Source organism: Erinaceus europaeus, chromosome 18, assembly GCF_950295315.1.
Source record: "Erinaceus europaeus chromosome 18, mEriEur2.1, whole genome shotgun sequence".
In the NCBI taxonomy this organism is placed as follows: Eukaryota; Metazoa; Chordata; class Mammalia; order Eulipotyphla; family Erinaceidae; genus Erinaceus; species Erinaceus europaeus.
The window spans coordinates 76338946-76362723 of record NC_080179.1 but is presented as its reverse complement, the minus strand read 5'-3'; the positions used below and the strand labels follow the sequence as shown (position 1 = coordinate 76362723).

At 48.4% G+C, this 23778-nt stretch overlaps 1 protein-coding gene across 2 annotated transcripts in view; it reads right to left on the bottom strand.

The window, feature by feature from the left end:
* Positions 1–23778, bottom strand: part of PRTG (protogenin) — a 132171-nt gene that overhangs the window by 11980 nt on the left and 96413 nt on the right. For both annotated transcript variants that reach the window (XM_060178201.1, XM_060178202.1), the window contains 5 exons: positions 16178–16273; positions 15387–15573; positions 13468–13595; positions 7398–7568; positions 511–693 (listed from right to left, as the gene is read on the bottom strand). In XM_060178201.1, the coding sequence (XP_060034184.1) occupies positions 511–693; positions 7398–7568; positions 13468–13595; positions 15387–15573; positions 16178–16273 (765 nt within the window). The remainder of the gene's footprint in view (positions 1–510; positions 694–7397; positions 7569–13467; positions 13596–15386; positions 15574–16177; positions 16274–23778) is intronic.

The following is a 23778-nucleotide window of genomic DNA, read 5'->3' as shown; positions in this document are numbered from 1 at the left end:
CCCCCCCCCCGTTCTCTTTTCTTGTAGAGACAGAGAGAAATAGAGAGAAAAAGGGAAGAGGCTGATACCTGCTTCCTCGCTCATGAAGCTTCCCCCCCTGCAGGTGGGGCCTGAACCTGGGTCCTTGTGCATGGTGACATGTGTACTTGATCAGGTGCGACACTGCCCAGTTCTCACTGCACTTTCCTCCCTCCCTTCCTTCCTTCCCTACCTTTCTTTATTAATGAGAAAGACAGGAGGAGAGAGAGAGAGAGAGAGAGGGAGGGGCAGACATCACTCTGGTACATGTGCGGCCAGGGATTGAACTCAGGACCTCCTGCTTGAGAGCCCAGTGCTTTATCCACTGCGCCGCCTCCCGGACCGCCCCGCTGCACTTTTCTAACTGGGTTGCCCAGTTGTCCTGCGTGCGAGTGCATGTTTCTGATGCGGTGTGTCTTCTACGCCGGCACTGTAAGTGTGCTACTGAACTATTGAAAGAAAAAGGTAGTGAGACTACGGCAGGATACAGACCTTTGGCATCAGCAGAATCTAAGCGCTTGGGTCTCTGATTTGCCACGGACGCTTCCTTTGGAAGGACGGCCAACTCCACGGAATTGGAAAAGGGGCCTTCTCCCACCTCATTGGAGGCAGCGATCTTGACGGTGTACACGTCCCCTGCCACCAGGTTCTCCAGGAGAGCCATGGTTATTGCCCCTAGAACGCAGCAGTTTCAGATCAAGCAAGCCCAGACTCCCAGCTCTATCCTAGAGACCCCTCTGCCCACTCCTCCGACCCAGTCCCCTCTCCTTTATGGTCTTTAATTCATTAAATGCTCTTCTGGTGATAACAGTCACGCAAGCTCTCACTTTCCAAATATTCAACACGTAAGTAACTGGAAAATGTGAACAGAATAAGCACCTGCTGTGCATGTGACGTGTCGTGCACACATGTGAACACCTGTTTTCTAAGAGTATTTTCACACCCTAGAGTTTTCACTTGACGTGTACACCCCCACCCCCATATTACTCTCCTCTGGAATTCTGCTTTAGAAATGTTTCCTAAAAGTAGCATGTATTTTTGCTTAAAAATGTGTGTTTTCAAAAAAGAATCATTATGTTTTGCTCTTTACATACAAGAATAAAAACAGCATTGGAAACACTTTATTATGGACTATTTCTTTTTCCATATTCTTATTTATTCATTTATTTTTGGATAGAGACAGAGAGAAATTGAGAGGAGAGAGACAGAGAGACACCTGCAGCCCTGCCTCACCACTTGTGAAGCTTTCCTCCTGCAGGTGGGGACCAGGGGCTTCAACTCAGGTCCTTGTGCACCGTAATGTGAGCGCTTAACCAGGTGTGCCACCCCCTGGCTCCTATTATGGACTACTTCAATAGTATAATAAACAAAGATTCAACAATATAAACAGATTTTTATTTTGGGGGGGAGAGCCAGAGCTTCAGTTGAGTATGATTTCACTGCTCCTGTGTATTTTTATTTGGACGGGAGGCGGGAACCTCCATGTAAAGCCAGGGTTCAAGCTAGCTCCCTGGACAGAAAACACACACACACACACACACACACACACACACACACACACACACTCACACTCACACACACTCACACACACACACTCACTCACTCTCACACACACACACTCACACACACACACGCACGCACACGTGCGCGCACACACACGGGACGTTTTCCATGCACTACCATTCCAGGTCATTTTTCCTTTCTTCATTCAGACAGAGACATAGAGGGAGAGAGAGAGAGATAGGGGAGGGAGGGAGGGAGGGAGGGAGGGAGGGAGGGAGAGAGAGAGAGAGAGGAGGGGACACAGAATGGCACCATCTCCCATGTGGTGCCGGGCTCCAACCTATATACTATGCACAGCGATGTGGACACACTGCTGACACTGAGCTACCTCTCCTGTCTCTGTCTCACACTCCGATGTTAGATGTTAAATGTTCAGCGTGAGGGACTAGAAGACAGGATACCTGGCATGGCCAGGCGTGGAGACGCTCCATGTGGGAGCCCCTACACAGTGAGCAGTGCCAGTGTTTCTCTCATTGCCTCTGTCTCTCACGTTCTAGCTGAGGAAATAAAAAAGTCAGCTGAGAATGGCGGAGTCTTGCAGCTATGAAGCCCTAGCAGGAAAAAAAAAATCAAATGCAACCATCCTTTAAAACAAAAAATAAAGATTAAAAATTTTAAAATATTTATTTATTCCCTTGTATTGCCCTTGTTGTTTTACTGTTGTAGATATTATTTTTTGTCGTCATTGGGTAGGACAGAGAGAAATGGAGAGAGGAGGGGAAGACAGAGAGGGGTAGAGAAAGACAGACACCTGCAGACCTGCTTCACCGCCTGTGAAGCGACTCCCCTGCAGGTGGGGAGCCGGGGGCTCGAACAGGGATCCTTATGCTGGTCCTTGTGCTTTGCGTCACATGCGCTTAACCCACTGCGCTACCGCCCAACTCCCAAAGATTAACTACTTAAAGTGAGTTCTGTTCTTCTGAAATAGGAAATGACAAAACTACTTTTGAAAGTCCAAATACACTCATTAATATTTATTAAGAGTTAATATTTATTGAAAGCAAAAACCTCGACCTTAGTTAGCTATCAAAGTCACCACAGACACCTGTCCTGTATCTATTTTTCTCTACAAGTGATCATCATTTGGATTGACAGATGGTATTCAGTGCCAAAGGGTAATTGGGTATTTTTCTTTTTAAATTTTTATTTCTTTATTATTGGATAGAGACAGAAAAAAGTTGAGAGGGGAGAGGAAGACAGAGAGGGAGAAACAGAGAGACACCTGGAGCCCTGCGTCACCACTCGTGAAGCTTTCCCCCTGCAGGTGGGGACCAGGGACTTGAACCTGGGTCCTTGTGCACTGTAATGTGTGCACTTAACCAGGTGTGCCACCACCTGGCCCCAATAATGGGTATTTTCTATGTTGGCATAGTGACTAAGGATTCTTCTTTGGATATTCCTACTTTGGGGTGTGTGTGAGTCTCTGTTCTTGTTCTGTCATTGAATGCACTGCCTTTATTGTATCACATTACTTTTTCTGGCCACCAGGGCTATTGATAGGGCTTGGTGCCTGCATGACTTTACCACTCCCAGTGGATTTTTTTTTTTTTGTAGAGATTGGGAAGGGGGGAAAAAGAGGAGGGGGAGAGTGTTAAGGAGGGGGAGGAGAGAGAGAGCCACCTGCAGTACTGCTCCACTGATTGTGAGACTTGTCCCCTGCAGGTGGGGACCTGGGTCCTTGCGTGTGGTAATGTGTATGCTCTACCAAATAAGCTACCATTCAGCCCTAGACTATTTATTTTTTCTATAAATGTATCATAATTTTATGAGAAAGTAAGTCAACCATAGAGCGGCTCCCTCACTGACTCGGGGTGGATGTGAAGGAGGAAGCTGACTTGTCCTCTGGTGACCTGGTGTCACCTTTCCCTGACTCAGACACCCCGTGATGACAAGACTGACAGAGTCTTTCAGCTGCCACTTCCAGAGCTGGCTACGCTACAAGAGCTGACTTGCTGGGACTTGTTTCTTTGTTCAGTGTGTGTGTGTGTGTGTGTGTGTGCGCGCACATGTGTGTATGTGAGTGTGTGTGTATATATGAGTGTGTGTGTGTGTGTGAATGTGTGTGTGTTTGAGTGTGTGTGTGTGTGCAGTGTGTGAGTGTGCGCATGTGTGTATGTGAGTGTGTGTGTGTGTATGTGAGTGTGTGTGTGTGTGTGTGTGTGTGTGTGTATGTGAGTGTGTGTGTGTGTGTGTGTGTGCATGATTTCAGCACTGAGGCCGTGATTCCACTTCTGGCTGATCATGGAGCGTGGTAAGGAGCTGCCTCGGCTTGTTGTCCTGGTCTCTGGTTCCCACTTGGCTTGGGGACAGTGTGAGCTACCCAAGTGGCACAGCTGGGAAATATGCAAACTGACCCTGCTCAGGGCTCACCACTATCATCACGTCCTCAGCAGGGAACCCAGACGCAGGCTCACTGGGACATGTTACAGGGAGTTAGAAGAAAGGCCATTTGGATTTCCTCACATACTGGGACAGAACTTCTTTTTTTCTCATAGAATATTCCACATTTTTATGCATCAAGTTACTTATTTAAATGCATTTATTTCACGAGGCTAGAACACTGCTCTGGCATATGGGGTACTACTGTGGGGTCAAACCTGAGCCCGCAACCAAGAACGTTTCAAAATAGAATGTGGCGGCTGAGGAGGTGGGAAGGGAAAGTGTAGATTCACACATATGAGGTCCCAGGTTCGATTCCTAGTGGCACATGTGCCAGAGCAGTGCTCTGATTTCTGCCTCTCTCATAAAATAAATGAGTCGACTTGAATGCTTAATCAAGGAAGGGCTGGTGCTGGGGTTTACTTCCCTTTCTCTCTCCCTCTCTGCCATGCTCCTTCTATCTGAAAAAGTCAACCCAGAGTGGTGAATCCCCAGAGATAACCATAAAAAAAACCTTAACTTTGGGGAGTCGGGCGGTAGCACAGCAAGTTAAGTGCACGTGGTGCAAAGCACAAGGACCTGCGTAAGGATCCCGGTTCGAGCCCCGGCTCCCCACCTGCAGGGGAGTCGCTTCCCAGGCGGTGAAGCAGGTCTGCAGGTGTCTGTCTTTCTCTCCCCCTCTCTGTCTTCCCCTCCTCTCTCCATTTCTCTCTGTCCTATCCAACAACGATAATAACTACAACAATAAAACAAGGGCAACAAAAGGGAATAAATAAATAAAGAAAAACCTTAACTTTAAAAGGCATTTTAAAGTGCCCAGGAGATAGACCACCCAGTAAAGGGTACAGCTTGTCGCGCACAAGGCCCTGGGCTCCATCCTTGTCTTGTAGTGCACCACAGACATCAACAGATGAGCCTCACACGCGGTGCAGCACTGCTGTGGTGTCTCTCCCCCCTAAAACAAACACTGAAAAAACTTGGCCTGGAGAGGCCACTAAGCAGTTTCATCCTGCAGGTACAAAGCCCAAGCTTCACCCTCCAGGGCTGCAAAAACAAGTTCATGGATGAAATCATGAAATCAAGACAATCTAAGTGTTCGGGTGAGACTAACTGCTGCCTGAAATGAGAAGCTTTCTCCTTGGACTGAAATCTTCAAAGCTGGTAAAGGGCAGGGGGGGGGGTTTTCGGGTGGGGGGGGGGCTTTTCCTCCCTGATGTCTTCAGTCAGACTCATGAGAGAAGAACCTCGTATCTGGTTTTCCAGTGGATGTACTAGAAGTATTTACCAAATATTAAACAAGCTGACTGTCCCAGTGTTTCTCAGCACAACAGATGTGTCTGCACACGCCTGGGATTTGAACCTGGGACCTTTGGCTTGCCATCAGGAGGCTCTACCACTACGCTCTAGCCCTAGCCTCATTATATGCATCAAGATCTTAAGGTAGATGAGGAATTTTCCGGCCCCAGATAGTGGGATAGACGCAGGGTTGGGTCAGCATTGACTGGAACCTTGGCATGTCACCAAGTGCGTCACCTGTGGCTTGGTGCACACCATTGAGCTCTACTGCCCTCTTGGGAACAATCACTTTCACTTCTGTGGTCGTTAGCAGGGTTAAATAAATATTTGAACAGCTTAATGTAGCTAGAATAGTGTTTGTATGAGACAGTGTTTGCTAATGCCAATTGAACATATATTAAAATAGAAACTGTTTGTCAGGGAACAGATGTTGGTTTAAAATATAAAATCAAGGGAGTAGGGCGGTAGCGCAGCGGGTTAAGCGGTAGTGCAGCGGGTTAAGCACACATGGTGCAAAGCGCAAGGACCGGAAGAAAGATCCGGGTTCGAGCCGCCGCGCCCCACCTGCAGGGAAGTCGCTTCCCAGGCGGTGAAGCAGGTCTGCAGGTGTCTGTCTTTCTCTCCCCCTCACTGTCTTCCCCTTCTCCATGAACCCTACAGCCAAAGGGCTTGGATCACTTAGCAACAAGCACTCCTGATTTGTTTGCTATAGATCATCACCATGTTATCTGAGCCTTGCTTGGAACTGACAGTTGGGCACATTAAAAGGAGCCAGATGGAAATGCTGTGTTTCTCTCTCTCTTTAAATATTTATTTTATTTTATTTTTGCCTCCAGGGTTACTGCTGGGGCCCGGTGCCTGCACTACGAATCCACTGCTCCTGGAGGCCAGGTGGGGAGCCGGGGGCTTGAACTGGGAATCTTATGCCAGTCCTTGCGCTTTGCACCACTTGCACCACTTAACCCGCTGCGCTACTGTCCTGCCCCCATATTTTATTTATTAATGAGAGGGACAGGAGGAGAGAGAGAGAAAGAACCAGGCATCACTCTGGCACACGTACTGCCGGGGATTGAACTCGGGACCTCATGCTTGAGAGTCCAATACTTTATCCACTGCACCACCTCCCGGACCACCCCTGCAGGTGCTTCATGCCACGTGCGGTTAGACCAGTGTGCTACTGTCCAGACACTCTTTTCTCATTTTTAAAATTTGTTATTTATTTATTAAGTATGTTTATTTATTTACTATTATTGGATAGAGACAGAGATAAATTGAGAAGAGAGAGGGAGAAAGACAGAGAGACACCTACAGCCCTGCTTCACCACTTGTGAAGCTTTCCCCCTGCAGGTGGGGACCAGGGGCTTGAACTCATGTCCTTGTGCACTGTAGTGTGTACTGCCTGGCCCCTAAATTTGTTATTAATAGTCTGTTATAAGATTGCAAGCTTACAATTTGTGGTTCCACACCACACCCACCACCAGGCTCTGTATCCCTGTTGGTCTGCTTCTAAATTCTGCTTCTAAGACCCCTTCTTTTTATTTATTTATTTATTTATTTATTTATTTTCCCTTTTGTTGCCCTTGTTGTCTTTTTTTATTGTTGTTGTAGTTATTAAAGTTGTTGTTATTGATGTGGTTGTTATTGGATAGGACAGAGAGAAATGGAGAGAGGAGGGGAAGACAGAGAGGGGGGAGAGAAAGACAGACACCTGCAGACCTGCTTCACCGCCTGTGAAGCGACTCCCCTGCAGGTGGGGAGCTGGGGGCTCGAACCGGGATCCTTACGCCGGTCCCTGCACTTTGCGCCACCTGCGCTTAACCCGCTGCGCTACCGCCTGACTCCCTCTAAGACCCCTTCTGTTGCACTGCTCTCCGGCAGCCCGCAGCCCTGCAGAAAGGCCCGGCTCTGCAAAGCGACTGCCGTGCCATCTGCCTCTCCACCAGCCCAGAGTCCCCTGTCCTGTGTCCTGGTGCCACAAGCCCAGAGTCCCCCGGCCCGCGTCCTGGTTCCACGTCGTCCCGTGTCCCCACCCGTGTCCCGGCCCCGTACCCCTGTCCCGTGCCCTGGTTCCACGTAGCCCCGCGTCCCGCGTCCCCGCCCCGCGTCCCGTCCCGCATCCCCGCCCCAGCAGCCGCCTTTACCTTCCCGGTGCAGCACCTGCCACTCGCCCGCGGTCCAGGCCTTCCTGGAGGTGTACAGGATGGTGTAGCGCCTCACCACCGTCTCCGGGCCCTCGGGCGGCTTCCAGGAGACCAGGGCCGTGTGGTCCTCGATCAGCATCACCTTCACACCGACCGGAGGGCCTGCGGGTGCTGCTCGCGGGGAGCGTGCGGACAGGACAGATGCTCAGACCGCGGACTGACAGACCGGCCCGGGACACTGGCCCTCAGCAAGAACGGCCCACACAGCACAGCGGCTGCCGGGGAGCCTCAAGTCTCATCCTGCCTCCTCTGTCTGCGCGCTAAGGAGAGCCTGAGAGCCGACCGTGACCCTCAAGTCTCATCCTGCCTCCTCTGTCTGCGGGCTAAGTTCATTTCTATGCACCCTGAAAGCTTGTCTCTCAGCAGGGCAGTGCGGCTACTCCGACACCCTCGACCGAGGGCCCGGTCGTCTCTACTCGGGGAAGGCCGTCCTCATGAACCAGCGGCGAGAGAGGAAGGGGACACCCGCCTAGCCAGCCAGATCGGCCCTGGCGATTAGTGGGTGGCAGATGTCGCAGCCAGATCCCCCTCACATCCTCATTTCATTTTTCCGATGCCTAAAGCAATAAAGAAATATAAAGGAGGGGCTGGGTGGTGGCCGACCTGGTTGAGTACACACACATCGGGGTGTGTCAGGACCCAGGTTCAAGCCCCCAGTCCCCCCCTGCAGTGGGAAAGCTTCACGAGTAGCGGTTCAGGTCTCTCTATCTCTCTCCCCCTCCCCTCTCAATTTCTGTCAACAAAAAGGGAGGCGGCCCAGGAGGAGCATGGCGAGTGACACTCTTAAACATGAGGCCCTGGGTTTGATACCTGGCATCATATGTGTTAGAGTGATGCTCTGGTTCACATTTTCCCGCTTTCTGCTTTTCTCTCTGTTTTTCCTTCTAAGGGAGACAGGCAGAGACAGAGAGACAGAGAGAAAATGGCACAGAAGCTTCCTCCAATGCAGTAGGAGCTAGGCTCAAACCTGGGTCAAACCCACGGCAAAGCCATGTACCGTCCCAGTGTGTTACTTCACTAGTCCTTTCTCTTGCTTCCCTAAAAATAAGTAAATCTTTAATACATATATGATGGGAGGTCCTGGATAGGGAAATACCAAGTCAGGGTGTGAGCAATCTCGAGACCCTTGATTTTCTTTTTCTGCTTAAGACTTATTTATTTACTCATAAGAGAGAAAAGGGTGGAGAGCGAGCAGCAGAGAGGAGAGCATCATGGCGGTACATAGCATGCTGGGGTTCAAATCCAGGACATCGCACTTGAGGGTGGAATGCTCTATTTACTGTGCTACCTTCTGGGCTCAGAATTCTTAATATTCTTTTGCCAATTTGAAAGCCAAAGGCTTACAGTTGTGCAATGAGTTCTCTCTAGGTCTAAGCTACATCTTATTTATTATTTATTTTATTTTTAGAGAAAGAGGGAGAGATACAGAGAGGAAGACACAGAGAGAAGAGACCAGAGCGCTGTTCGCCTCTGGCTTATAGAGGTGCTGGGGGTTGAACCTGGGACCTCAGAAGCTCAGGAATGAAAGCCTTTCGCACAACCAGTATACTGTCTCTCCAGCCTCTAAGCTACATCTCTTCATGAAGTCTAGCAAGCTTACTTCAGTCTTGGTCAAGGAAACCGCTTAAGACACTACTACTGAGACCAAAATGCTCGGTTATCCTCCAGAGAGTTGTGCCTGGCTAGCGTCGCCAGAGAGAGACTCTGGAACTCGTGGCGGAGCGGGAACGCAATGCAGTGCCTTTACTGATCAGAGACAACGCCTTTATATCTTTTGAAACGGAAGTGGCAAGTGGGAAATGGAAATGGCTAGGAGAGGGGGTGGATAAAAGAGCGAGAAGGTAGCAAGCTTCTGTAGCAGCTGTTGCGAAGGTTCTAACCAGTGGGGATTAAACCAATACCTGCAGGCAGGGCGGGTCTCAGGCAAAACAATGATCATGTAAATAGACCACAGCGTCAAGCCATGCAGGGGACCTGGCGTAATGCCCAACAACAGAGTGGTGAACCCTGCCTGCGAACAGGGCAGACTGTAGGCGACCCACTCATACCAGCAGAAAGGCGTCCAGCCTTGGTACTTCTGCTGACCCCCCACTTTTGAGCGGTCAGGCGATGAGCTGACATTCGGCACCACACAGCAGCAGGGGTGCTGCCAAAGCCGCATCACAGAAGCCCGGTGCTCACGGGAACAGACGCCCCTTTGTTTTCTCCCAGCACAACGGAGAGAGCTGAGGCAGTCCCCAGGAGTCATGGGGTCCCACTCCCGCACTGGAGAGAGCACAGGCCTGCAGACATCAAGTGTCCCAGCGGCAGCCACAGGTGAGCCTGCAGAACTGGAAGCCCACCCGGCATCTTTCCTATTCTACTGTACATCGTACTGAACTGCGACTCGGGCAGGAGCAGGTTCCGGGGCCAGAAGGTCGCTCGTCTGGTAGAGCATGTATTTTATCCTGGGCAAGGTCCCAGGCTCAGGCCCCAGGCACTGCACCGGAGCATCGTGGAAAGGGGAAGCTTTAGGAGCGGTAGGCCGGCACTCTGCTGCTTCCCTTCCTCGCCTTGCTTTTCTCCCTCTCTGTCTTTTAGCTGTTATCCTAAAAACAAGCGGAGAAACAAAGCATCTCCCAAGAGGCCATGCAATGGTGCACCTTGCAGACCCCATGCATCACCGTGCACAAGGGCCCAGGTTCAAGCCTCTGGTCCCCATCTGTGTGTGTGTGGCGGGGGGGTAAGCTTCACAAGTGGCGAAGCAGTGCTGCATGTGTCTCTCCCACCATCTTCCCCTCTCTACATATATGCGGAGAGATGTATTTCCACATCCCAACAACAAAAAGTGAGGGAGGGTTCCACTGGAAGTGAAGCACTGGCAAGGGAGAAAGAAAGAAAAAAAGAAAGAAAGGAAGGAAGGAAGGAAGGAAAGAAAGAAAGAAGGGAGGGAGGGAGGAAGGAAGGAAGGAAGAAGAAGACAGGTTCTAAAGTGCATCTCCTACACCGTTAGCAAATAAGGAATTTACCTACTTCCATTCAGGAGATTATCTGGGTGCAGCCTTACAAAAAGACCATCTTGGGAGTCGGGCTGTAGCGCAGCGGGTTAAGTGCAGGTGGCGCCAAGCACAAGGACCGGCATAAGGATCCCAGTTCGAGCCCCCGGCTCCCCACCTGCAGGGGAGTCGCTTCACAGGCGGTGAAGCAGGTCTGCAGGTGTCTGTCTTTCTCTCCCCCTCTCTGTCTTCCCCTCCTCTCTCCATTCTCTCTGTCCTATCCAACAACAATGACAACAACAATAACTACAACAACAATGAAAAACAACAAGGACAACAAAAGGGAATAAATAAATTAAATTAAATTAAATTAATAAAAAGTAATTAAAAAAAGAAGACCATTTCTTAGAACACATGTGCACATGTGTCCATAAGTTAGGGGGAAACATATACTTTAAAGTAAAAGTGACAACAGTTTACAGTGACCCAGTTAAGTGCAGCAAGTAAGTAGAAAGACCTAAAAAAGACACCACAAAGCACTTCATCAAATAGTTTCTACTTAGACCTAGATATCCGCCTCACCTACTTCCTATTTCACGTCCCTCAATCACCCCAAGGCTAACTTTGTCAGACAGAGTAAGGACTACAAAAGCTGGATAAGAACAAGAGACCAGCACACTTTCACGATGGATCTTTTGGTTACTACCAGGTCACCCCATCTCCTGGGGCCCTCCCTCATCCGGGAGGCCTGGGGTTCCCACACAGGCTTGATGATGGGCCCAGACCTCTAACAGATCCCTCTCTCCACTGTCACTGGTCATCTCCATCAGGAACAACATAATGGAGCCCTTTGTGGGCCCCTAAAGGACCTTGCCCTCAATGAGGATCCACAATGGTGGGGACTGTTCCATTCTCTGAAGGGAGGTTGGGTCAACATATTCTACCACTCAGGAAGATGGGTCCTGAAATTAGTGCAGCCTGGAATGCTCCTAACTGTGACCACAGAATGTGAGCTCCGACTCACAGGGATGCAGAGGTTACACAGGCTCCTACACTGAATATGGGCCCCAGACCAAGTCAATGGGGCTTACATTTAACAAAATTTATATACTTTTCCCATATTTGGGAGCTATTCTCTCCCCTGACCCAGCTTTCTAGTCCTATTTCCAACTCTGACACCATCTCCCCAGACAATATCTTTGGTCCACCTGCATGTTAGCTGTTGGCCTCAGGTAAAAATGAGTAAAGTCATGGGCCCCTTGGAATGTATCTAAAATAGACCTACTAGATTCTTCCAAAATGGAGACATCAAATCTCACCCGCTACATTCTTGCCTATAGGTTCCTGATTATTAAACAATTAGTTCTGCTTTGTATCTTAATGCTTCTCAGCCACCAGGTTGCAGATGCTACTATGACACCATCCTGACTTCCCTGGGCAGACGACTTCACTAATGTGTCCTGGAACCCCACCTCTACAGACAGCCCTGCCCCACTAGGGAAAGAGAGAGACAGGCTGGGGGTGTGGATCCACCTGCCAACACCCATGTTCAGCGGGGAAGCAGTTACAGAAGCCAGACCTTCCACCTTCTGCACCTCATAGTGATCCTGGGTCCATACTCCCAGAGGGATAAAGAATAGGAAAGCTACCAGGGGAGGGGATGAGATACAGAGTTCTGGTGGTGGGAATTGTGTAGAACTATATACCCCTCTTATCCTATGGTTTTGTCGATATTTTTTATTATCTTTTATTTTTATTGTACAAATATTTTATTTCATATGAGAGAGGGAATTTCATGTGAGGGGAAAAAGAGAGGAAGAGAGAGAGAGAAGCCAGAGCCCCATTCAGATACATTGAAATACCCAGATTGAGCCGAAGTCCTCAGGCATGCAAATTCGGCTGAGTAATTTCTGTGACTACAGAAGTCTTATATTAAAAATAATAATAATAATAGATGTTCTTAAAAATGAGGAAAAGATCAAATTGTGCAGTGTTTGGTCAGTACATTTTACTGGTACTTCCTTTTTTTAAATTTTTATTTATTTATTTTAAAAAAGAGACATTAACAAAACCATAGGATAAGATGGGTACAACTCCACACAGTTCCCACCACCAGAACTCTGTATCCCAACCCCTCCCCTGATAGCTTTCCCATTCTTTATCCCTCTGGGAGTATGGACCCAAGGTCACTGTGGGATGCAGAAGGTGGAAGGTCTGGTTTCTGTAATTGCTTCCCCACTGAACACGGGCGTTGACAGGTGGATCCATACTCCCAGCCTGCCTCTCTCTTTCCCTAGTGGGGCAGGGCTCTGGGGAAGCGGAGCTCCAGGACACATTGGTGGGGTTATCTGCCCAGGGAAGTCTGGTCGGCATCATGCTATCTGGAACCTGGTGGTTAAAAATAGAGTTAACATACAAAGCCAAACAAATTGTTGACTAATCATGGACCTAAAGGCTGGAATAGTGCAGATGAAGAGTTGGGGGGGGGGGGTCCTCCATTTTGTAGATAGCTAGTAGGCATATTTCAGTTATATTCCAAAGGGCCCGTGGCTATACTAGTTTTGTTTTTTTTTTTTTTTTTCCTCTGAGCCTGAAACATGATATGCAGGTGGATCCAAGTTATTGTCTGGGGAGATGATGTCATGGCTGGAAAAGGAATGTGTCCTGGAGCTCCGCTTCCCGAGAGCCCTGACCCACTAGGGAAAGAGAGAGGCAGGCTGGGAGTATGGATCCACCTGCAATGCCCATGTTCAGTGAGGAAGCAGTTACAGATATTTTTTATTTTATAAATAAACCTTAAAAAATAATATCTCCTAAAGAAAGACTAAATTCAAGCTCACTCCCTTGTGCAGTACACGCACAGAGGAAAAGACCTACAATGTAAGAAGGGAAAGGAACCTCAGAAGTTAACAAGGAACCACAACCCCCCAAGGACACTCCCACATATCCATAAAGCTGGTAGGTTAGCAAGAAGGTGACCCTCCCTTCACACACACAGCTGCAGTGAGAGGAAGCGCCTGCGGAGCGGCTTTTACCTTCTGGAAGAGTGGAGTGGTAGACAACCGGGCTCCAGGGGCTGGAGAGCTGATCCACGTGCAGCCGGACTGCAAATTCGTATCTGGTGTTTGGCTCCAGGTCCTGAACCAGCATGTGAGTCTCTGACCTGCGTGGGGAGCAGTGAGGCCATTGATCTGGGAAGCACACGTCCACACCAGCGGCCCTTCCAAGCTTCCTCGTGAGCTCTGAGCGCCTCCCAGACGCCAAATCAAAGTGCTCTTTCGGGGCATGGTGAGGAGGCCTGGGAGGTGGCAGTGCAGGAGTGGGAACACTGACAGCCTGAGTTTGATCCCCAGCACCACCCATGTCAGAGTGATGTTCTCTCTCTCTCATTAACAAACAAACGTATCTTAAGAACAAAAAACCAAAGCAACAGGGCTGGCAGAACAGCTCACCTGAATAGTGAGACTGATTCTTTGCCGTGTGCCCCACCCAGGTTAGAGCCTTGCTCCCCACCACACTGAAGGAAACTTCAGTCTTGTGGTGTCTCTGTCTCTCTCTGCCTCTGCTTCTCTGTTTCCATCTAAAATAAAATAAAAATCAAATTAAACTAAAAAAAAAAAAACAGTCTGGGGAGACAGCATGATCTTTATACAAAAAGAGTTTCACGCTTGAGGCGCCAAGCTCCCAGGTTCAATCCCCAGCACCGCCATCAGCCAGAGACGGGCAGAGCTCTGGTGTTTCTGTATCCTTCTCTCCACATCCATCTCATTCAAAGAAAGCAAAATAGTCTTAAAAACAGTAACAAAGGGAGCAGGGTGGCAGTGCAGCGGGTTAAGCGCACATGGTGCAAAGCGCAAGGACCGGCGTAAGGATCCCGGTTCGAGCCCCCGGCTCCCCACCTGCAGGGGAGTCGCTTCCCAGGCGGTGAAGCAGGTCTGCAGGTGTCTGTCTTTCTCTCCCCCTCTCTGTCTTCCCCTCCTCTCTCCATTTATCTCTGTCCTATCCAACAACAATAACAGCAATAATAATGACAACGATCAAAAACAATGGCAACAAAAGTGAAAAAATGGCCTCCAGGAGCAGTGGATTCAGGCACTGAGCCCCAGCAATAACCCTGGGGGCAATAAAAAATTTTAAAAAGTAAAAACAAAAACAGCAACAAAGACCTATCAACAGAATAAAAGCACAGAAGATGAATAGTCTTCTAACTACAGCCCGCCAGAAGAACACGACCAGAAAACAACAACCAGCTTTAGTTCTTACTGGCTGCCTGAAAATGGTCTTTTATTACTCTTTCATTAGAGAGATTCATTTATTTAGGAGAGACAACAAGAGCATCATTGATCCCCGTGCTGCCATAAATCAAACTTGGGACCTCATGCTTGAAGGTACAAAGCCTGTCCACTGCACTGCCTCGTGGACCATACCACCTGTCTCTCTCTCATGCTTGAAGGTACAAAGCCTTGTCCACTGCACTGCCTCGTGGACCATATACCACCTCTCTCTCTCTAAGGATTTATTTACTTATTCATGAGAAAGGAGGAGAGAGAGAAAGAACTAAACATCACTCTGGTACATGTGCTGCCAGGGATTGAACTTGAGACCTCATGGTTGAGAGTCCAATGTTTTATCCACTGAGCCACCTCCCAGGCCACGCCTCTCTTTTTACCATGCTAACTCAGTCACTTGAAACTGTTAAGTGTCTTGCCTCATTTTGTTGTGTGAGGTTAGGGAAATTACTTACCTCTATCTATCATTCACAAAACTTAAATGTCAAGCATGCAGCTTTCAGAAAAAGTAGGCAGTAAAGACATACCCCCACCACACCATTTTCTAACTAAATAAAGTTCAGCTAAATAAAGTAAGTTCAGCTGCAGCTCAGGCTGACCCCAGACAGAAGCATGAGGAGAGAGGAGAGTGCAGAAAACCCCCGTCAACAGCAGCAGGCACATACGTCTGAAGGTACAGGACCAGGGAGGCGTTCTGCAGGCCCACGGGGTTGCAGCGGATGGTGTAGTTGATGGTCTGTGCGGTGCTGAAGGCCGGCCTCCTCCAGTGCAGGAAGATGGAGGCCGAGCTGTTGGCTTTGGCGTAGAGGTGGTGAGGGGGCGGCGGGGGAGGAGCCGCGCGGTCTCGGACAGCTGTGGAGGGGGACAGTGTCAGGTGGCACAGCCAGGACGCAAAACACAGAACCTGGAAGCTTCCCACCTGCTGGTGTTCCCGTGTGGTGGCCCAGGGCTTTACCTTGGGCCTTTGTGCACTCTACCAGGTAAGCTACCTGCTGACGCTCTATTATGTTTTTTTCCTTTTTTTTTTTGCCTCCAGGGTTATTGCTGGGGCTGGGTGCCTGCACCACAAATCCACTGCTCCTGGAGGCTATTTTTTCCCATTTTGTTGCCCTTGTTGTTGTGCTTGTTGTAGTTGTTATTGTTGTCATAGCTGTTTTCGTTGTTGGACAGGACAGAGAGAAATGGAGAGAGGAGGGGCAGACAGAGAGGGGGAGAGAAAGACAGACACCTGCAGACCTGCTTCACCGCCTGTGAAGCGACTCCCCTGCAGGTGGGGGGCCAGGGCTCGAACCGGGATCCTTACGCCGGTCCTTGCGCTTTGTGCCACCTGTGCTTAACCCGCTGTGCTACCACCCGACTCCCCCTATTACGTTTTTTAAGAGTAGTAAAGAGACTTAGAGAGGGAACAGGAGAGGAAGAGGTGTGGGCCTTTTTGAAAGCAACAGCCAGGACTTACATACGCAGCCCGGGGTGCTGACGGTCTGGTCTGCCTGGTAGCCATCTTCTACGTTGTTGAAAGCCAGCAGCCTCACGTGGTATTTTCTTCTGGGGTCTAGAAAGCAAGCAGCAGAGGCATAAGATTCATTCCTCTAGAGAGCAGGCCAGGCTCTGGAATCTTTCTAGAGCTGGTCTTACAAAAATCTGAAAGTATGGTGCACCTAAGTAAACAAGGGGAAGTCCTCCAGGCCATGCCCCATGCAAAGGATGTGACCGTTCACCTCACCACAACAATGCTATTCTGACAAGTGACCATTACTTTAAAAAATCCACTTATCCTCACTTCAAACAGTAACATCACCACCACTGTTTTTCTTTCTCCTCAACTGACCAGAGACAGATCACTTGTAAGAGGCCATACTATGTTTTAGTTTCTGGGATTTTTTTAAAAAAATTTCTTTATTAAAAAAATTTCTTTATTGGGGAATTAATGTTTTACATTCGACAGTAAATGCAATAGTTTGTACATGCGTAACATTTCCCAGTTTTCTATAGAACAATACAACCCCCATGAGGTCCTCTGTCATCCTTCTCGGACCTGTATTCTCCCCACCCCTCATCCACCCACCCCAGTCTGGTTTTTTTTTTTAACTAGTTATTTAAGTTTATTCAAAAGTATGGAACAACTTTACTAAAAGCGTAGATACTGAAATAAGTCTCATCCCTCAAGGAGAATTACAATCATCATCCTTTAGTATCTGTGGAAATCCTTATAGTCATGCGCATGTAAGATATTTCTTTTTAAAAATTTTTTAATTATCTTTATTTATTTATTGGCTAGAGACAGCCAGAAAATAGAGACGGAAGGGGGTAATAGAGGAGAGAGGCAGAGAGACACCTACAGCCCTGCTTCACCACTTGCAAAGCTTTTCCCCTGAAGAGGGGGGCTGGGGGCTCGAACCCGGGTCCTTATGCATGGTAACACGTGTGTTCTAGCAGGTGCGCCACCACCCGGCCCCCATAAGATGATTTCTGCGTGCGCTTTCCACAAGCCTTTATTCTCCCAGTTAAAAGCTCAACTCACCAAGAACAAGGTGCTGGAGCTCCCTCTACTGGTGTCCATTAAAGATCGCACTATAAAGCTAAAATTCATTCCAAGTACATTTTTTTAAAAAAGTTCAGCTGGAATTAATTATGTTTAGTGAAGTAAGCAAGGGCGTGAAAGACAGCTACCACGTGGTCTTTCTCATGTGAAATACAGAAACTCCAGTGATCCTAGAATCTTGTCAATTACTATTAAATCACTAATGATTTTTGTTTCTTTATGGGGGGGTAATGGTTTACAGTCGACAGTAAAATACAATAGTTTATACATGTGTAACATTTCCCAGTTTTTCACATAACAATTCAACTTCCACTAGGTCCTCCTCTGCCATCCTGTTCCAGGACCTACACCCCTCACCCCAGAGTCTTTCACTTTGGTGCAACACACCAACTCCAGTCCAGGTTCTGCTGTGTGTTTTCCCTTCTCATCTTGTTTTTCAACTCCTGTCTATGAGTGAGATCATCCCATACTCATCCTTCTCTTTCTGGCTTATCTCACTTCACATGATTCCTTCAAGCTGTATCCAAGATGGGGTAAAGGTGAAGTCACCATTTTTAATAGCTGAATAGTATTCCATTGTGAATATAGACCACAGCTTACTCAGCAATTCCCCAGCTGCTGGATACCTAGGTTGCTTCCAGGTTTTGGCTATTACAAATTGTGCTGCTATGAACATATGTGTACACAGATCTTTTTGGATGGGTGTGTTGGGTTCCTTAGGATGTATCCCCAGGAGAGGAATTGCAGGGTCATAGGGTAGGTCCATTTCTAGCCTTCTGAGAGTTCTCCAGACTGTTCTCCACAGAGGTTGAACCCATTGACATTCCCACCAGCAGTGCAGGAGGGTTCCTTTGACCCCACACCCTCTCCAGCATTTGCTGCTGTTACCTTTTCTGATGTGCGACATTCTCACAGGAGTGAAGTGGTATCTCATTGTGTGTGTGTGTATATATATATAAATGTTCAGGATTTTAAGAAATAAATCATCATACACTTTCAAGGATAATATGACCTGGAAATTCTGAGCCTAAGCGGCTGGCTACAGGATGCACAAGCAATCACCATCACCCGAAAAGGTGCCTGTGCGCTTGTGTCTGCTCATCACGGCCCCGTGTATAACAGCTGAGATCTGGAAACAACCCAAGTGCCCAGCGGAAAAGGAATGGCTAAAAAAATAAAAGTCCGTATATAAAAACAGTAGGTTACACCGCTGTAAAAAAAAAGATGAGGTCTTATCTTTTGCTACAAGATCAACGGGACTGGAGGGGATTTCGCTACGTGAGTGAAGTCAGAAGGGGAAACAAAGACTGTATGGCCCGGCCCGGCCCAGCCACCCACAGGATTTAAAAAGCAAAGTAAGGGGGAGATAGGGCGAGGCGTGAATCAAGTCCTAGTCGACCAGCAGATCTGAGAATACTAGTGGGAAAGGATAGGAGTTAAAAGAAAGTCGAGGTCATTAATGGAGGGAGACATTGCTTTGGTGATGGGTGGGGAGTGCTGGTGCTCGTCTGGGGGAGAAGGGAAGTGGTACCCATGAGACAACTGCCTTGTAATGCACGTTATGCACACAGCTGGGAACAGAGCCTGGGTTTCCTAGTTCAGACTTCTAGCTCGCATTTGCCAGAGTGGTGCTCCGGCTTCTCTTTGTCTCTGTTTCATATGAAACTCTCTCCCTTCCTCAGATGCAAGAAGCAAAAGCAATCTGGAAAAAAAAAATCAAAACTATTTAGAGATAATACATTTCTGCAGTCCAGGAGGTGGCACAGTGGTTAGAACAATGGACATTAGGGCAGGGATAGATAGCACAATGACTATGTAAACAGACTCTCGTGGCCGAGGCTCCGAGGTCTCAGGTTCAATGCCCTGAACCACCATAAACCAGAGCTGAGTAGTGCTTTGGTAACAAACCAACCAGCCAACAATGGACACTCCAGCATAAGGTCCTGAGTGTCGGGACCCCTGGCATCACATGTGCTAGAGTGATGCTCTGAGTCTCCCTCTCAATCATAAACAAGCACATCAGCCTTTTAAAAGAGATTTCTTTCTTTCCCTTTTAATTTTACTGCAGTGCAGTTGACAAATTAAAACTGTATAAATTTGAGGTTTCGGAGAATATATACAGATATCATGAAATGACTGCTATAATCACACTAGTCAAGAGACCCATCACTTCCCTGCACATGGTCTCAAACACTCAAGGTCTATATTCTAGCAAATGTCAAGCCTGCAACACAGTATTGGCAGCCAGAGTCGCCAAGCTGTACACCGGCCCTCCAGAAAATGTATCTTGCATGTCTGAAACCTCGTACCTCCTGAGAAGTATCTCCCTAATCTCCCCGAGTCTCACCTTCTGGCAGACACCATTCTGCTCCCTGCTTCTATTTTGCTGTGCATGTGTGGAGAAAGGAGTCTTGTGGGGCACCTGGAGATCAGAGCTAAATGAAGTCACTAGGTGACCATCTTTCTGGTTATGCTTATCTCAGCAGTGTCCTGTACATTGTTTTAGGGTGTGCAAACAGGTGGGTTTTTTGTTTGTTTGTTCTACAGTGAATTTCTTCAGTTTTCCCTTTTTCTTAAAAAAAAAAAAAAAAAGAAAGAAAAGAAAAACACACCCACTATTGAATGGTGGCGGAAAAGGACTCAAGCTGACAGACACCTGTCGCAGGGAGATGCCCATGGCAGCAACTGTACTGTAAAGCACTACAATGAACAAGGGGAAACCTGCTGGAGTCCTCGTGCATGATGATGGAAGAGGGCCTACAGACACCTATCCTAGGAAGATGAGAAATTGTACCTGTATGTCAACAGTCACATTTTCAATCATTATCCCTGCAATAGAGGGAGAAAATGAAAAAAAAAAAAGCTAAATACAAAAACAAACAAACGAAATGGCATTAAGAGTTAGACCCAGAAATAAACTTGTGTTGTTACTGATCAGGCAGAAACACCTCGTGTCCTTAAGAGATGAAAACAAGGGAGTCGGGCTGTAGCGCAGTGGGTTAAACGCACGTGGCACAGAGCACAAGGACCGGCGTAAGGATCCCGGTTCGAGCCCCCGGCTCCCCACCTACAGGGGAGTCGCTTCCCAGGCGGTGAAGCAGGTCTGCAGGTGTCTGTCTTTCTCTCCCCCTCTCTGTCTGTCTTCCCCTCCTCTCTCCATTTCTCTCTGTCCTATCCAACAATGACGACATCAATCATAACTACAACAGTAAATAAACAAGGGAAACAAAAAGGAATAAATAAATAAATATAAAAGAGAGAGAGAGAGAGAGAGAGATTAAAACAAGAGTTGCCGCCCTGACACACCCAGCGCCTGGTGAGCACAGCTCAGCTCAGACCAGCAAGCCCAGCACGGGGAGGCTTGTTCGGAAGCATCCAAGCAGCTGAGCTGGGCCCCTGCCGCCGTGGCTGGGCTCCTTCCTCAGACAGCTCTCCTGGGGCCAAAAGAGGCAAATGCCGAGCAAGTCCGCAGGTACACAAGATTCTTTCTTTCTCCCTCTCAAAAATCTTGCATTATCTTTATTTACTGGACAGAGACAGCGGAAGTCAAGAAGGTAGGGGAAGATAAAGAGACACCTGACCTGCAGCCCTGCTTCACCACTCGCAAAGCTTCCCCTGCAGGTGTGGACTGGAGGCTTGAACCTGGGTCCTTGCGCACTGTAACGTGTGCTCAACCAGCTCCACAGGACTCCTTTCTACACACACAGAGAGATAGAGAGAGACAGACAGACAGAGAGACAGACAGAGAGAGCGCAAAAATAAGAACCAGGATAATGTTGAGAACTTACTATTTGTTAAGGATTTGTTTATTTCCTTTTTTTTCCTTGATAAGACAGACCGAATTTGAGACGGAAGAGGAAAACAGAGGGAGAGAGGAGCCAGCTGAGCACCTCCCTGTAGGTGGGGAGCAGGGCTTGAACTCAGGACCTTAAACATGGGCACGTGAGTCAGTAACACAGAGACCTACAGCAGTTCTGTCAAGTTTCCGCCCTGCAAATTGGGTCTTTGCACACGGTAACGCCATATGCACCTACTGGGTGTGTCAGCACGCGGCTCCAAGGCTTATTCCTTTTTATTTTATTTATTTATAAAAAGGAAACATTGGTGGTCCAGAAGGTGACACAGTGGATAAGGTTCTGGACTCTCAAGCATGAGGTCCTGAGTTCAGTCCCCGGCAGCACATGTACCAGAGTGATGATCTGATTCTTTCTCTCCTCCTGTCTCTCTCATTAATAAATAAATATTTAAAAAAAAAAAGGAAACAGTGACAAGACCATAGGATGAGAGGAGCACAACTCCACACAGTTCCCACCACCAGAACTCCATATCCCATCCCCTCCCCTGATAGCTTTCCCATTCTCTATCCCTCTGGGAGCATGGACCCAGGGTCACTGTGGGATGCAGAAGGTGGAAGGTCTGGCTTCTGGAATTGCTTCCCCGCTGACCATGGGTGTTGACAGGTGGATCCATACTCCCAGTCCAAGGCTTCTTCTTCTTCTTCTTCTTTTTTTTTCCTCCTCCAGGGTGATTGCTGGGCGCGGTGCCTGCACCATGAATCCACTGCTCCTGGAGGCCATTTTTCCCCCCTTTTGTTGCCCTTGTTGTAGCTTCGTTGTGGCTATTATTATTGCCATTGTTGATGCTGTTCATTGTTGGCTAGGACAGAGAGAAATGGAGAGAGGAGGGGAAGACAGAGAGGAGGAGAGAAAGACAGACACCTGCAGACCTGCTTCACTGCCTGGGAAGCGACTCCCCTGCAGGTGGGGAGCCGGGGGCTCGAACTGGGATTCTTACGGCGGTCCCTGTGCTTTGCGCTACATGCGCTTAACCCACTGCGCCACTGCCCGACCCCCCCAAGGCTTCTTCTTAACCATCCCCAAAGTGTACTCAAAAAGGCAATACTGAATTTAGAGCTGAACTTGTGTAAAGGTCTAGCAGTACATGAAGAGAAAGGACCAGGAAAGACAGCTTAAATCATTGCACACAAACCTTGACCTAGAGCATTAACTCATAACAGTGCTGCAGTTAACAGAAAGTGATTGTGGTCCTAGCAAAATGAATGTGTATTTTTTATTAGAGAGTCAATCATTGGGCAGGGGTAGATAGCATAATGGTTATGCTAACAGACTTTCATGCCTGAGGCTCCCTCAAGTCCCAAGTTCAATCCCCTACACCACCATAAGCCAGAGCTGAGCAGTGCTCTGGTTAAAAAAAAAAAAAAAGAGAGAGAGTCAGTCATTGGACAAAAATTGAAGATCTTGGGGCTGGATAGTGGTGTACTCAGCACAGTATACACAGTGCCATGTGTGAAGACCCAGGTTGGCAGGGGTCAACAGAAAATTGGTTCTGTAAAGAGACTGTCATGCCTGAGGCTCCAAAGTCCCAAGTTCAATCCCCTGCACCACCATAAGCCAGAGCTGAGCAGTGCTCTGGTAAAAAAAAAAAAAAAAAAAAGAGAGAGAGAGAGAGAGAGAAAAGAAACAAAGAAAGAAAAAAGAAAAAAAAAAGCACATAAAGATCCAGGTTCAAGCCCCCGGCCCCTTCCTGCGGGGGGCAGGGGGAGGGGAGTTTCCCGAGTGATGGAGCAACGTCGCGGTGTTTCTAGTTCTCAAAGATATCAAAAGAAAAAAACAGGGGATGAAGGAGGGAGGAAGTGAGGGAGGAAGGAAGAAGGGGAGAAAAAAAAGAAAGAAGGGGCCAGGGCGTTTGAGTGCACAGGTTACAGTGCGCAAGGACCCAGGTTTGAGCCCCCAATCCCCACCTGCAGGGCGAAACTGCACGTAATGAAGCAGGGCTGCAAAGTCTCTCTGTCTCTAGCCCTCTATCCAATAAAAAAAGTAAAGATCATTTACAAAAGAAAGAAGAGAACTCTGGCATAGTGGAGTTGTGCGGGTACCAAGCCCAGTGACGACCCTGGCGGCATGTGCCCTCACACACTGGAGAACGCTCAGTCATCAGGCACTGTCACTGTTTCATTACGTGAGTGACAGCGAAACGGCGCTGGACTACAGCACACTTAAACTTGGGCATCGTCCAGGTGAAGTTAAATGAGTGGCAACCACGGGCGCTCACACAAGCAAGGTCTAGAAGCCTCGGTGACAACAAAGAGCAAAAGCCAAAGCCAGACTCCAACAACTCTGCGTGCTCACTCATGCTGGCGTGTGTGAGCCTGACTTGCGCATATGGAGAATGAGCTGTGCTTTGTGTTTATGGACAGGAAGGGAGTCTGTGGTGGTCTTGGAGGTGGTGCAGTGGGTAGGGGTAGTGGGCAGACTTACCTGCATGGGGTCCTGAGTTTAATCCCTGGCATCACCTGTGCCCGAGTAAATGCCCTGCATCTCTCCATCATTAATAAATAAAAATCAGAAAGATAGAAAGGGAGAGGGAGAAAGAGAGAGAGAGAGAGAGAAAGGAAGGGAGGGAGGGAGGGAGGAAGGAAGGAAGGAAGGGGAAAGAAAGGAGGGAGGGAGGGCGGCGGGCAGGCAGGCAGAGGGAAAGGCAGAATAGCTCACTTG